This window comes from Pantherophis guttatus, chromosome 1, assembly GCF_059756535.1.
Source record: "Pantherophis guttatus breed Tessera chromosome 1, ASM5975653v1, whole genome shotgun sequence".
NCBI classification, from domain to species: domain Eukaryota; kingdom Metazoa; phylum Chordata; class Lepidosauria; order Squamata; family Colubridae; genus Pantherophis; species Pantherophis guttatus.
In genome coordinates, this window is record NC_142063.1 from 30,001,084 (window position 1) to 30,013,367 (window position 12,284).

General features: G+C 38.6%; 1 protein-coding gene across 3 annotated transcripts in view; it reads left to right on the forward strand.

Annotated features, from left to right (window-relative positions):
- SAMD4A (sterile alpha motif domain containing 4A) overlaps positions 1-12,284 on the forward strand; it is a 147,031-nt gene that overhangs the window by 84,949 nt on the left and 49,798 nt on the right. For all 3 annotated transcript variants that reach the window (XM_034433415.3, XM_034433414.3, XM_034433416.3), the window contains exon 3: positions 7,554-8,072. In XM_034433415.3, the coding sequence (XP_034289306.2) occupies positions 7,554-8,072 (519 nt within the window). The remainder of the gene's footprint in view (positions 1-7,553; positions 8,073-12,284) is intronic.

Here is a 12,284-nt window from a genome sequence, read left to right on the forward strand (position 1 = left end):
AGGTAGGCCTTCGATAACATGGAAGGCCAGGCTTGCGAGAGGGGGGAGTCTCGCAAGGCAAAGAGCTCAGCCGGTGAATACATTCCTGCACGTTCGCTTGGGGAAATAGAGTCAGGCTAAGGATTCAATGATGGTACATTTAAAAGTCCAGGAGAGACAGTTCACCATTTTGGCGCGGATCAGAACCGGGGCTCCACTGTCCTCTCACGGCAGTGGAGAGGAGTCTCAAGCCGATGCCCTGAAAAGCAATGACCAAGCCACCCTCTCACGGCGGCTGGTATCGACAGGTCTAATTCAGTGGCAATAACAGCAAGGTGACTCCCTCGGTGACCACACCCAGGCTTAAGCGCCTCCTCACAGCAAGGCATTGTAAATGTGACTGGGACTGATGATATAGCCGGAAACCAGGGGTCAATTATAGTCAGGTCAGGTCAGGGGTCCAATAAGTCCAATGCAGTCCAGTGCCGGTGCAGATAAGGTCCAGATCAAATGGCCACGGCCCCGCCCACGCCCATAACCAGGCCGCGGCGGGGAGGGGAAAATGGATACAGGCCAGGGGGAGGCAGGCCAGTCGCCCAACTTTGCCAAACACCCAGTCTCCATAGGGACTGATGATCTTCTAGTTGGACCAATATAATTCTCTATTTTGTTGCTTGCCTTTATTGAAGAACACTTAACATCCAATTTATTGGGAGGTGTTTTCCTTTGGGTGGGGGGTGTTAAATTTATTGTGTTCTATTTTAAATGGAGTCCCATATCAGTACTGTTGTGACATTATTGTGCTATTCCACACATGCTCCGAACCCTTCTAGGCATATGTTTGGTTCTTTGCATCCTTCTTGGCTGAAAAAGTTATTTAAGTGTAGTTAAGATGCAAAAAACAAAGGCAGCATTTCAAAACAATGTTGTCAAACAGAAAACCAGGGTGTAATAGATCAGCAATTTATTTCCTAACATCTGAAGCTTTTAAATGCACTTTCATGATATTGTACTTCTTTTTCTTTGACATATAAGGAAAGTGACTGGCAGAAAGACTTAGTAAATATTTGCTGCTGTGTCATTGTTGAATTTGTACATAATTTTTATATATAAAATATTATTTTGGTCTATAATTGCTACTTATTAAAAAGTAATGTCTTGTTTATAAATAAATTTTCTATGCTGAAACTCCTGGCTGACACCTTTATATTCATTACTCATATACATTTTGACTAAATTGTACCAATCTACTGAAGCTACTTAACCACCATCCTTCCTTCTGAGAAATATCCAATTCTTTTTGTTTGTTTGAAAATGAGCAGATTTATTCATAATGGGTTCTATAAGAATGGCTTGTAGGATTCTGTATCTCTGAGCTGATTTTCCTTCTACGCGGTATTTTTGGATTCTCATTATTCCTACACAGGAAAAGACTTCGTTATATTGGCTTGGTTCCAGAAGGCTGGACACTTGCTTATCTAATAACCTCTCCCTAAAGATACATACAATTTCAACCTTTCTGAGCGTTCAGAAGGGCATGAAGACCTGGCTCTTCCCCCAGGCATTGGGACCAAGCTGTTACAGATAGTCCTCAGCTTTTAAAAGAACCTTTAAACCAGGGAGTTGTCAGGCACAAATAACCAAGACCATTTGTTGAATTCCCAGCATAGAAGAGAGCTGCGGCATAGAGCCGTGGTGGCGCAATGGTTAGAATGCAGTACTGCAGGCTACTTTTGCTGACTACTGGCTGCCTGCAATTTGGCAGTTCAGATCTCACCAGGTTCAAGGTTGACTCAGCCTTCCATCCTTCCGAGATGAGTAAAATGAGGACCCAGATTGCTGGGGGCAATATGCTGGCTCTGTAAACCGCTTAGAGAGGGCTGTAAAAGCACTGTGAAGCGGTATATAAGTCTAAGTGCTATTGCTAAGTGCAATAAGAGTTTATTATTGCTACCTCTAATACAAGAATCTTGTCAACTAATGGTCAAAGCTAAATTGGCACTAGGTAAAGGTCAATAGAATTCACAGAGGGGGAGGCTAGACTTAGGTCTCTTGTTGCAACATAATAACTCTAAACTGATAACACTTTTAACCCTGCCTTCCAGCTCAGCTTACTCTTTTCCTACAGGAGCATACATGTCCCAATACTTGTCGGTTCCATGATAAAGTTGCAATATCAGCAGGAGGGGAAGGTGACCAGTGTGGTGGGGATAGGGCATCTCGAATAACAGGTTGATGCCTCATCAACTTTAAAAGTAAGTTAATTCATGCGTCTGGGATTTCTAGAGGAAGGAAATATAGGTCAGTTACATTCTGTGTGGGTTTTTATTGTTTTATTTTTATTTTTTATTTTTTTTGATATCTGATCAAATTTATTTGACATTCAGATATGCAGGTAAACAGTTTTTATTATCTTTGGGGGGAGGTTGTTTTTATTTTAAGGACGTTTAAACCTTAAACCTTAGACCAGCTCTGGGAAAAGATTATTGTGAATCTCAGCTGAGATGTAGTGAATTGGCCAAAAATTAGGCAGCCCTTGCAAAATTGTACTACTATAACACTACCCTTAAAGCTGTCCGGAAATTTCCTTTCGTATAGCCTTCCAGTGACTTTAGATTGCAGTAGTACCAAACATGAAAAATATATAAGGAGTAGCAAATAAGGTTGTGCAAATCACTTGGGCACAGAATGGAGTGTCAAAATGAAGCGTCTCTGGAAAGTTTAGTACAGCTATTCTGAAGCTCGCTCTTCTGATCATGTGTCCATGTGAACTCAATCTTGAACTGGCCATACCTTGACAATTCCAAGTAGCAGATTTGAAGAGTCCTCTTGGACAAGCTGTCCAAAGAAACATATTTTAACCTATGAACAGCCTGTACTCTAGAAGTATTATGGGGATTCCTTCCATGTGCATTTCCAGTTTGGAAGCCTTGAAGGACAGATACGGGAATAAACCTTATGTGAATCATAAGGAATTAATTATCACAAGAAAGCTGTATTCACGTGACACATTTAACAAGCTCAGTTAATGTTGATGGGGCCCTATTTGCCCCACATGATAAACTTGGTACCATTAAATAAGGATATTATTGTGTCATAGAAACATTGCTTGTTTGTATTGCACAAGGTTGTGCAAACCCAGAAATGGATGAATTTAATATTCAGCTTAAATATGTGTGAATATAACCCGTATCTAGAAAACCTCACATTTTACGGGTTTAAACAACTTTGTCTAAACTCCTATTTTTATGGAATATTTCTGCTTCTTGAGGAGTTTTTTACTTTAAAATTTTTATGGGTTTAAACAACTTTGGCTAAACTCCTATTTTCATGAAATATTTTTGCTTTTTGAGTTTTTTTACTATCTGGTTTTTATTAGCTATTTCAAGGGCTCTTTTAATCTCAGATATGGGTATCTATGTATGGGTATATTTCCCCAACAGCCATAAATACATTTCTCAGAAGAAAAATTGGGGAAGGAAACTACACAAACTTTAAGATAGTTTTTTTTTTCTCATTTTATTTCTAACTTAAGGGAAAAACAATTCTGCATGCGTAACTTCTGCTTTACATATAATTTTAAGTCATGGAATAAACTGAAATGGTTGAATTCACACAATACGATGAGTCCAAACTAAACATATTACATAATCTGTGAACCTAGATTTTTTAAAAAAGTTGATTCAGTATAACAGCAGTGGTGGAAAAAAACTAAATTTGGAGAGGGAAAATTTTTGAGGAATAAATAGAATCATTGGTTATGTTTAGTCTCAAAAAAACGAGACTATAGAGAGACATGATAAGTGTCACAAGGAGTTTATGGCTTTCATGTAGAAGGCAGGGCAGAAAACAGGATACGAAAGAGCAGATTTAATTTACAAAGAAATTATTTTGGTTTATACTGAAAAATGTCCTAACTGTATGAGCTATTCGACAATGAAACAGAGTGCCTGGGGGATGGTGACCTCATCTTCAGAGATGTTTAAACAGAAGCTGGATGATTATCTGCCAGAGAAGCTATGTCAATAGATTTCTGCTGTGGCCAGAGTCTAGGAGATCTCCAAAATAACTTCAACCCCTCTCATGCCATAATTCTGTGATATAACAAACTGATTCACCAAGCTCTACATCTTATGCCTTCCAATGTGATGAACACCATAATTTTAGATCAGGATATGCAAAGATACTACTGATAGGCTGAAGTTATAATGTACACCCTCATCATTTTTTGGCTCCACTTACTAATGATCCCTCATTGTGTTTGGTATCAACGTGTAGTAGGATTCCTGCTCTGCCCAATGAAAATGATTTTAGATATCTTACATATCTTTGTTATTAGCAATAACAAAATTCAGTCACCAATTAAAATTACAAAACCCAACAACAGAAGGAGCAAACTATAAGAAGTCAGCTTCAACTTCAAAGATAAAGCATTATGAACGCTTTATGAAAAAGCCAAATTTGTTGCTAATATTAAATATAACAGGAGACTGGAAAAATGACTTTGAAAATATGGGACAGACTGTTTAAAGCTAAGCAGTTTCAAAGTAATGCTGGTCTAATCAGAGTAACCATAAGCCGTCCCTTGGGAGTCCCTTGGGAGTTGGGCGGCATAGAAATGCGACAAAATAAATAAATAAAAAAAAGCTAACCATAGTGAGTGCCTTGAGTTGGGTCTGTAAGACACTTGGGGCAAAATTTGTAACACAATGTATGCAGCAATGATGAAAAGCCCATTCCCTCATTCACACTGTTCCATTTTTTGACCAACTAGAATTTCTGACTACTTTACAGCTGCCTTATGAAAACTAGGAGATGGAAAGCATTATGAACTGGTATCTTAGCAAACATTAGTAAACAAGATGTCCACCCACTCTTCTAAATATTAGATGGAATTGCCTTCAGTTTAATCCAGAAAAGTATGGTGCTCACATACTAAGAGCTATAACCAGTAATACAAAAATATTCCCCTTCTCCATATAAATAATTATCTAAAATTATCTTGGCTTTCTCTGGCTGAGGAATTCGGGGAGTTGAAGTCCACAAGTCTTAAAGTTGCCAAGGTTGGAGACCCCTGATCTAAAGGATATCTTTTAATGAAGTTCCTGATTAGACACAAAATATTCATCTCTCTCTCTCAGCTAGTTGTGATTTGTATAAATGTCCATCTTTGAAACATAAGCTGCCTTGGTGGGTTTTAGTCATTTGTTATCTTGGAGGTGGAAGATGACAGAGAGGGTTGTGTGGGTTGGGACACTTCAGGCACATATGTGCCAAAGAAATGGAATTCATGTCATACTTTTCTACTGTTTTCTTTCTTTAGTAGTGACTTATCTTTCAGGAAACCTCCACTTAATGTAGAATCACTTGCAAAGGCATATGGTTGTCTGCCTCTGAGCCACACTTGGCACCATCTGTTTTCAAAACAGGGATGGGTATCATCCTTGACAATCCAATATTTCATATTTGCAATTCAGAATGAATAGACAGACAGGACTCACTCAACATAGCAGCTAGAATCATGAATGGCTCTCAGAAAGCAGAAATGGAAATTTGCTTGGGTTCCCAACATATTTACCAGATCACACAAGGTTAATTTCAGTCATTAAAGGAAAAGATGGTTGAGTCAATCTTTTACCCTTCTTCGTGTTTTTTTAAGACATAAGAGTAAATATTATTCACTCTAAAGAGTAAGTCATTCCAGTTTGGGTTGCTGCTTTCACTGTCAAAATACCTTGATTCATAACTGATTTTTTAATGTTTTAGAATGATTCATTTTATAATAATTAAATATATTTTGCTACTTTAGAAATATACCATGATATCTTGCTTATCTAATGAACAACTTCCTGACAGTTTAATGTTAGTGGCAAGCTATATCAGGCTAGCAACCAACAATTAATTACATGTTTTAAAAAAAGTCAAATTTATTTCCAGATACAATTTCCTGTCTGGACTGAGTGGAACTCCCCATAGGGCTATCTTTAGATAGAAAAGCGGCCTCAAGGTGTTTGAGTGTGATAATACAGTATGATTGTTTTCAAACAATCTTTGTATAAATGCAGATGAAAAGATTTACAAATTCCCACAATGGAAGAATGGATGATGAAATTAATGGAACTCGCTGAGATGGTGAAGTTAACGGTTATGGTTAAAGAAAAGACTTTGTGTAACTTTGTTTCTTTGTGGAAATCACTTTTGAACTTTTTTGTTAGCGGCTGAAAGAACTATATTAATTTTGAGATTTGGAAATATAGAATTACTGTGTGATATTGAATTTTGCATCTAAAATTTAATGTATCTTAAATTTGTAAGAATTGAAGAAAGTTGGAAGTTACTTTTTTTTCTATTTCTTTTCTTGTTTCCATATCCCTTTGCACCTCCCCTTTCCTATTTTTCCTTATAAAAGCGCATTTTATAAGGTAATGAGTATCATATGATTGACGTTTTATTTTTCCATTAAACATATTTTTGTATTTTAAATTAATCTGTTTTCTTCTTCTTCTCTCTCTCTCTCTCTCCTCTTGGTAAATTACAAATTTAACTGTCCTGCATTCCTGTTACCTGAACTCAGAAATCACTATAAGCTTCGTTATGAAGGTTAGATAGTGCCCAATTGAGCCTGATCTTTTCCCCCCATAGAACTATGACCCTTTCCAAGGTTAATGGATAATGGCATGCATAGCCATTTTTGCCAACCTGGTCGTGCCAAAAGAGATACCATTCTGTTCTTTGCACAAATAATGTATGTAGTCCAGATATGGTGCCTCCCACATATCTGGTGCCAACACATCTGGATTTCCCAGGCAACAGGACTGGAGAAAACTGATTTGCAATGTGATGTGAAGTTACATGTTTCTGTCCCCTGCTGTGAGATGTTTACCTTGCAGCAAGATAAAAACATATTATATAGCAATGTGTTCTGCAGCCAGATTATAAAATGATCAGTCCCTATCCTTTGCATATGAGCAGGTACATGCCACAGCTTTCCCCCCATATAGCAACTTCCATGATCCCAAGCTCGCATGACTGGAAAAATGCCCACAAATTATCAATTTCACAAAATAACAATATGAGTGGGTCGGGATCAAGTAGGGAAAGTTAACCATTTTGGTGGCTTGGTTTCATTTTAGGATATGTTTATAAGAGGACGCTACTCAGAGAAGTTGAATCCTTAAGTAGGGTTATGATTCTAGTTACAAATTGGTATGAATGATATGTATTCATGCCAGCCTGTCTTGAAACAACAGTGGACATTTCTTCATTTGCAAGAACAAACATAGCATCTTCCTCAACCACACTTGTATTTTCTTGGAGGTTCTGTGTGATTCAAAAGCTTGCATGCAGTCTTAAGTATTATCCTGCTTTATTGTTGTTTCTATTTTGCATCTTAATTTTCACTGCAGTAGAAGAAAATAAAATGATCTGATTATGGATGAGATTAGTATCAAAAAGCTATTCATAATGTTTTAAAATCTCTTGATTTACTTATTAGCCTTGTTTCCTGATTTCACACTCTTTCTTTCTCTTTCCTTTCCATCCCTCCCTCCCCCCCCCCCATCCTGGCACAACAGGAATCATTAACCAGTGGCAGCAAGAATCAAAGGACAAAGTGATTTCTCTATTGCTCACCCACCTGCCTTTGCTGAAGCCAGGGAATATTGAAGGAAAAGTGGAATACATGAAACTACTTCCCAAAATCCTGGCTCACTCAATTGAACACAACCAACACATAGAGGAGAGCAGGCAACTCCTGTCTTATGCTTTGATCCATCCTGCCACATCCCTGGAGGACAGGAGTGCTCTTGCCATGTGGTTGAACCACTTGGAGGACCGCACATCGGGAACCTTTGGCAGCCAAAACAGAGGTCGGTCTGACTCGGTGGATTATGGGCAGTCACATTACTATCACCAAAGACAGAACTCGGATGATAAACTCAACGGGTGGCAGAGCTCTCGGGACTCTGGCATATGTGTGAATGCCTCCAGCTGGCAAGATAAAAACCTGGGGTGCGAGAATGGCCACCTCCCTCTCTATTCCTCGTCCTCTGTTCCTGCAACCATCAACACGATTGGGACTGGCACAGGCACAAGTAAGTCTGTAATGTTTTTAAAGGTTGATGCTTTGCATCAGGTCACCAGATATGTCTGTCTCCAGAGTTCAATATCAGGTACTTCATTTCTAATCCACTCCACTATGACACCGAATAAGAAATTATAGATGCAGAAAAGGTAAAAGCAAGAAACTAGAGGGACAGAAATATTTAATAACGTCAGTGGTAATTTTAATGGTGTTTTACATATCAGTTCCTGCTGTAAATAAAATGGAGTAGAAAAAGACTTGCGGACAATCAAACAGCAATTGTCTGGCAACTTCTTCTCAATCTGTCTTCTCAATTCTTCATTAGAACAAACATACAATGCAAAATAAAGCCAGTACAGATAGTCCTCAATTTAAAACAATTCATTTAGCAACTGTTTGGTAACATGATCTAAATTCAAGTGCTTGGCAACCAGCATGTATTTAAAATAGTTGCAGCATCCCAGAGTTATTGCCATTTGTGACCTTCCTACCAGCTTCCGACAATGGGGAAAATCAGATTCACTTAATGACCACATGAGCCACTTAACAACTGCAGTGATTCACTCAACTGAGGCAGAAATGATTGTGAAATCAGGTGCAACTCACTTAACAATTGCCTTGCTGAGCAACAAAAATTCTCTTCCCAATTGTGGTCCTAAGTCAAGGACTGCCTATAGTGTAATAAAACTTCTCTGTACCTCTATGAATACCCATTCATGCACACGTGCATATACACTAAGATACACTGTGTTATATCTTCTCCATTGTCATATAGGTGTTTTCTCTGCAGTGAATAAGTTCTAAGAAGAAGACAATACTGAAGTTAAATAATTTAATCAGCAATGTAGAACAGCCAATTGATTTATTATAGCTTCAATTTTCTCCATGGTGTGTTAAAAGATTTTCGTACAGATTTAATGTACAGAAACGATGATTGTGCAGGGGCAGCTGAAATAGAACTCAGAACATCCTTCAACCCCAGATGATGCTGCAGCATCATCATCATGTGTGTCAGGACATGTGGCTGCTCATTTCCGACAGCAAGCATTGTTTCTTAACCCTCTGCATCTTTATAGCCGATTATGAAACAGCGTAGACGTGAGGATGGCAAGAAGCCAGTTCAGATTTGCATGTGCAAAAGCAGACAGACAAAACATGCAACTGTTACAACAACTTTCAACACATTAAAGCAAGTGGCTACATAAAAAATTTCTTGTGGGAAGGATCAGTTTGACCCCTCGGTCCGTGTGTGGGAAACCCACAATTAAGTAATGGGAAAAAGTCATAGTTCTTCTTTTGTTCTTTCGCATTCCTTGTTTTCCTTTTTTCTTCTTCCTTGTGGAATACATTACATATTTTGTTACTCCAGTTCTGCATTTCTAATCAATTTGTTTTACTATTTACTTGTAGAAGAACAGATACTTCTTACTGAACAAACCAGTTTCATGTAACAGTGTCTACAGAAGGGGGCAATGGTGGGACAGCAACTACAAAGCATCCTAAATGAAGTGGGTTATCTGAGCCTCATCCAGTCAGGATTCAGATCTTGTATTAGGCATCACCTTGGGGAAGGTATGAGAGAACTTGAGAAAAGAGTACACAGAAACTGAAGCAAGTATGAGAAAGGAACTCAAAAGTAATCCTGCCTTGATTTTGTTTACTACGAAATGCAACAGAGAGAAACTTGGACGGGCTTTCAAGATTTTGTTACTGTAGTCTACAACAACAATAAAATTAGCATTCCTTAAATTCCTGCTATTGTCCTGGCCCAGTTTACCTCCCTCCAAGAGTTGACAATTGAGAATCAAACTGTCTATGAAGAATCCATGTCATCCATGTCATAGTTGTATCAAAAGTGTTTTTTTTTTTTTTGAAAAGGCAACTGGATTGATTTTTTAAGGAAGAAGACAATGTTCTGCTTCCTATCCTGGAAGCTTCATTAGTTATATTGGATGGTGTTAGAGCAGGGGTGAAATGCTCCCGGTTCGGACCGGATCACCCAATCCGGTAGCGATGGCAGCGGATGGTTCAGAGAACCAGTAGCAAACATCCCTCCCCCACACCCTGCCCAGCTGAGCTGCGTGATCATCAGAGGCTTTTTTTTTACTTTTAAAAGCATTTTTTCTACAACCTCTTCAGCCGGAAAAAAATGCTTTTAAAAGGCTCTGACAATCCCAGCTGAGTTGCCTGATCTTCGGAGCCTTTTAAAAGCATTTTTTTACAACCTTTTCAGCCGAAGAGGTTGTAGAAAAAATGCTTTTAAAAGGTAAAAAAAAAAAGATTGTGCGCCACAGCTGATCACCCAGCCACCCTCGCGTACTGTTCTACTTACCGCATGCCTCCTTTTGGTGTGCACTACGCGCGTGCACCTGGCATGCGGTGCGTGGTGCACACTGCGTATGGGCAGGCAGCGAACTGGTAATAAACTGGTTCAGATTTCACCACTGTGTTTGAGGTAAAAGGACAATAACTATCAATAACTGTCCTATCATCTCTTAACACCATGAACAACTGATGAAGCTTCCTGGATAGGAAGCAAAACGTCATCATCTTCCTAAAAAAAAATCAGTCCAGTTTCCCTTTTCAAAAAATAAAAAACACTTTTGAGAGAACCAAACTGATTGCCCTGATCATGTGACCTGATTGGGACACATCCCTATTCATCACACAACATTCCTTTGTGGTTTTGGGGTACTCTTAACAGGAATCCTTCTGGCCTTCCAGCAGAATTGAGAAGTAGGAGACCCTGTTTTGAAGCAGTTAAATTCTGCCTGGAGTGAATAGTTCAGTTTGGTGATAGGGAAAGAGGAGGGGTCATCCGGTGATTGGTGAGTTGTGTGATACTACAGATAAAACCAATCTGTTTAAGTGGTTTATCGGAAATGAGATGTTAAGAGTACTTAAGATGTTGAGGTCATATGGAAAAGAGCATAATGCTTTCAGTTTATGCTCCATCTCTGTGAAACAGTTTGTTTAAATTATATACCACATTTATATTGCACCATAGTTGTCTGCAGATTCTTAGTGGCTTACAACATGAAAAACAAAAATAATAAAAATAAAACTCTTAAAGCCAACAGGAAAGAATACAGAGTTTTCCCATGGAGGTCCAGATGGTGCCATTATTGATGGTACTTTATAAAATAGTGATGCTGCATTGGGGTGAGACATTTTATTGTTTTAACATTCTATGTTCAGTATTTTGTAAACCTCTAGAAGACCTTGTAGAGTCATCAGATGTAAGTAAATACTGTAAATAAATAAAATCATATATTCTTAACATTCATAATTCAATCTACACCTTCACTTCCCTCCATACATTCAACTTCTTAAGACCAAACACTTCTTGCAGTTCTCTTACACTCATCACTATTCTCTCATAGTTCCACTGATACATAATACCACCTATTTTTCTTTCATTATTTCATTCCATCCATTCATTTGTAATCATTACTGTTCTTTTTTTCCCTCCTTGCTTTTCAATGTTGCAACTGTTTTCTAAATCTGTACGCCATTCGGAGTCAGTGTTGAGTTAGCCAGCCTTATAAATCTACGAGAGGAAGACTGTCCATATCTATTGCACATGCTTTTAGAAGTGCCGTGAAGCCTTTTCAATGGGCAGGTTTTCAACCAGGTGAGCCTGTCCCACCAAAGGCGGATGTGGCTTCCTTCGAGCATCGTCTGCTTCTCATTGGGTGCTCCTTTCTGAGTCAGTCTCTGCTTGGTGCACAATGTTCCATTCAGCTACACTTCTGGCATAAAGCACCATTTCCCACCGAAAGAGCTGCTATGTAATACCTTCTTTTCCTTTGGCCTGAATGTTCTCTCCATGTCGTTCCTACACAAATAGCCCTTGTCCTAGGCCAAGATACTTCCTGACTTGCTACAATGAGGCCGTTCTGCTCTCACCAGGAGCACAGCTTGCTCTGCCTAACACGTCGCGCTTGTTCAACAAGAACTTTGCAGAATTTCTCTCCTGCTGGAAAATTTATAAAGTAGGATTTTAAATACAACGCATACATTTAGAATCTGAAGATTGTGAATCCGCATGGCATATAGATACATGCTTTTGAAAGGCAGGGTTTTTTTTTTTAGTAGTTAACAGTCTAAATTTAACATTTCTACTTAAAGAAGTGTTAACAGTCTTTCACTTGCACATATAAAATAAAAACATGCAGGTAGAGATGAACACCTGGACTCGATTTACTTGTTTGTTTTTTGC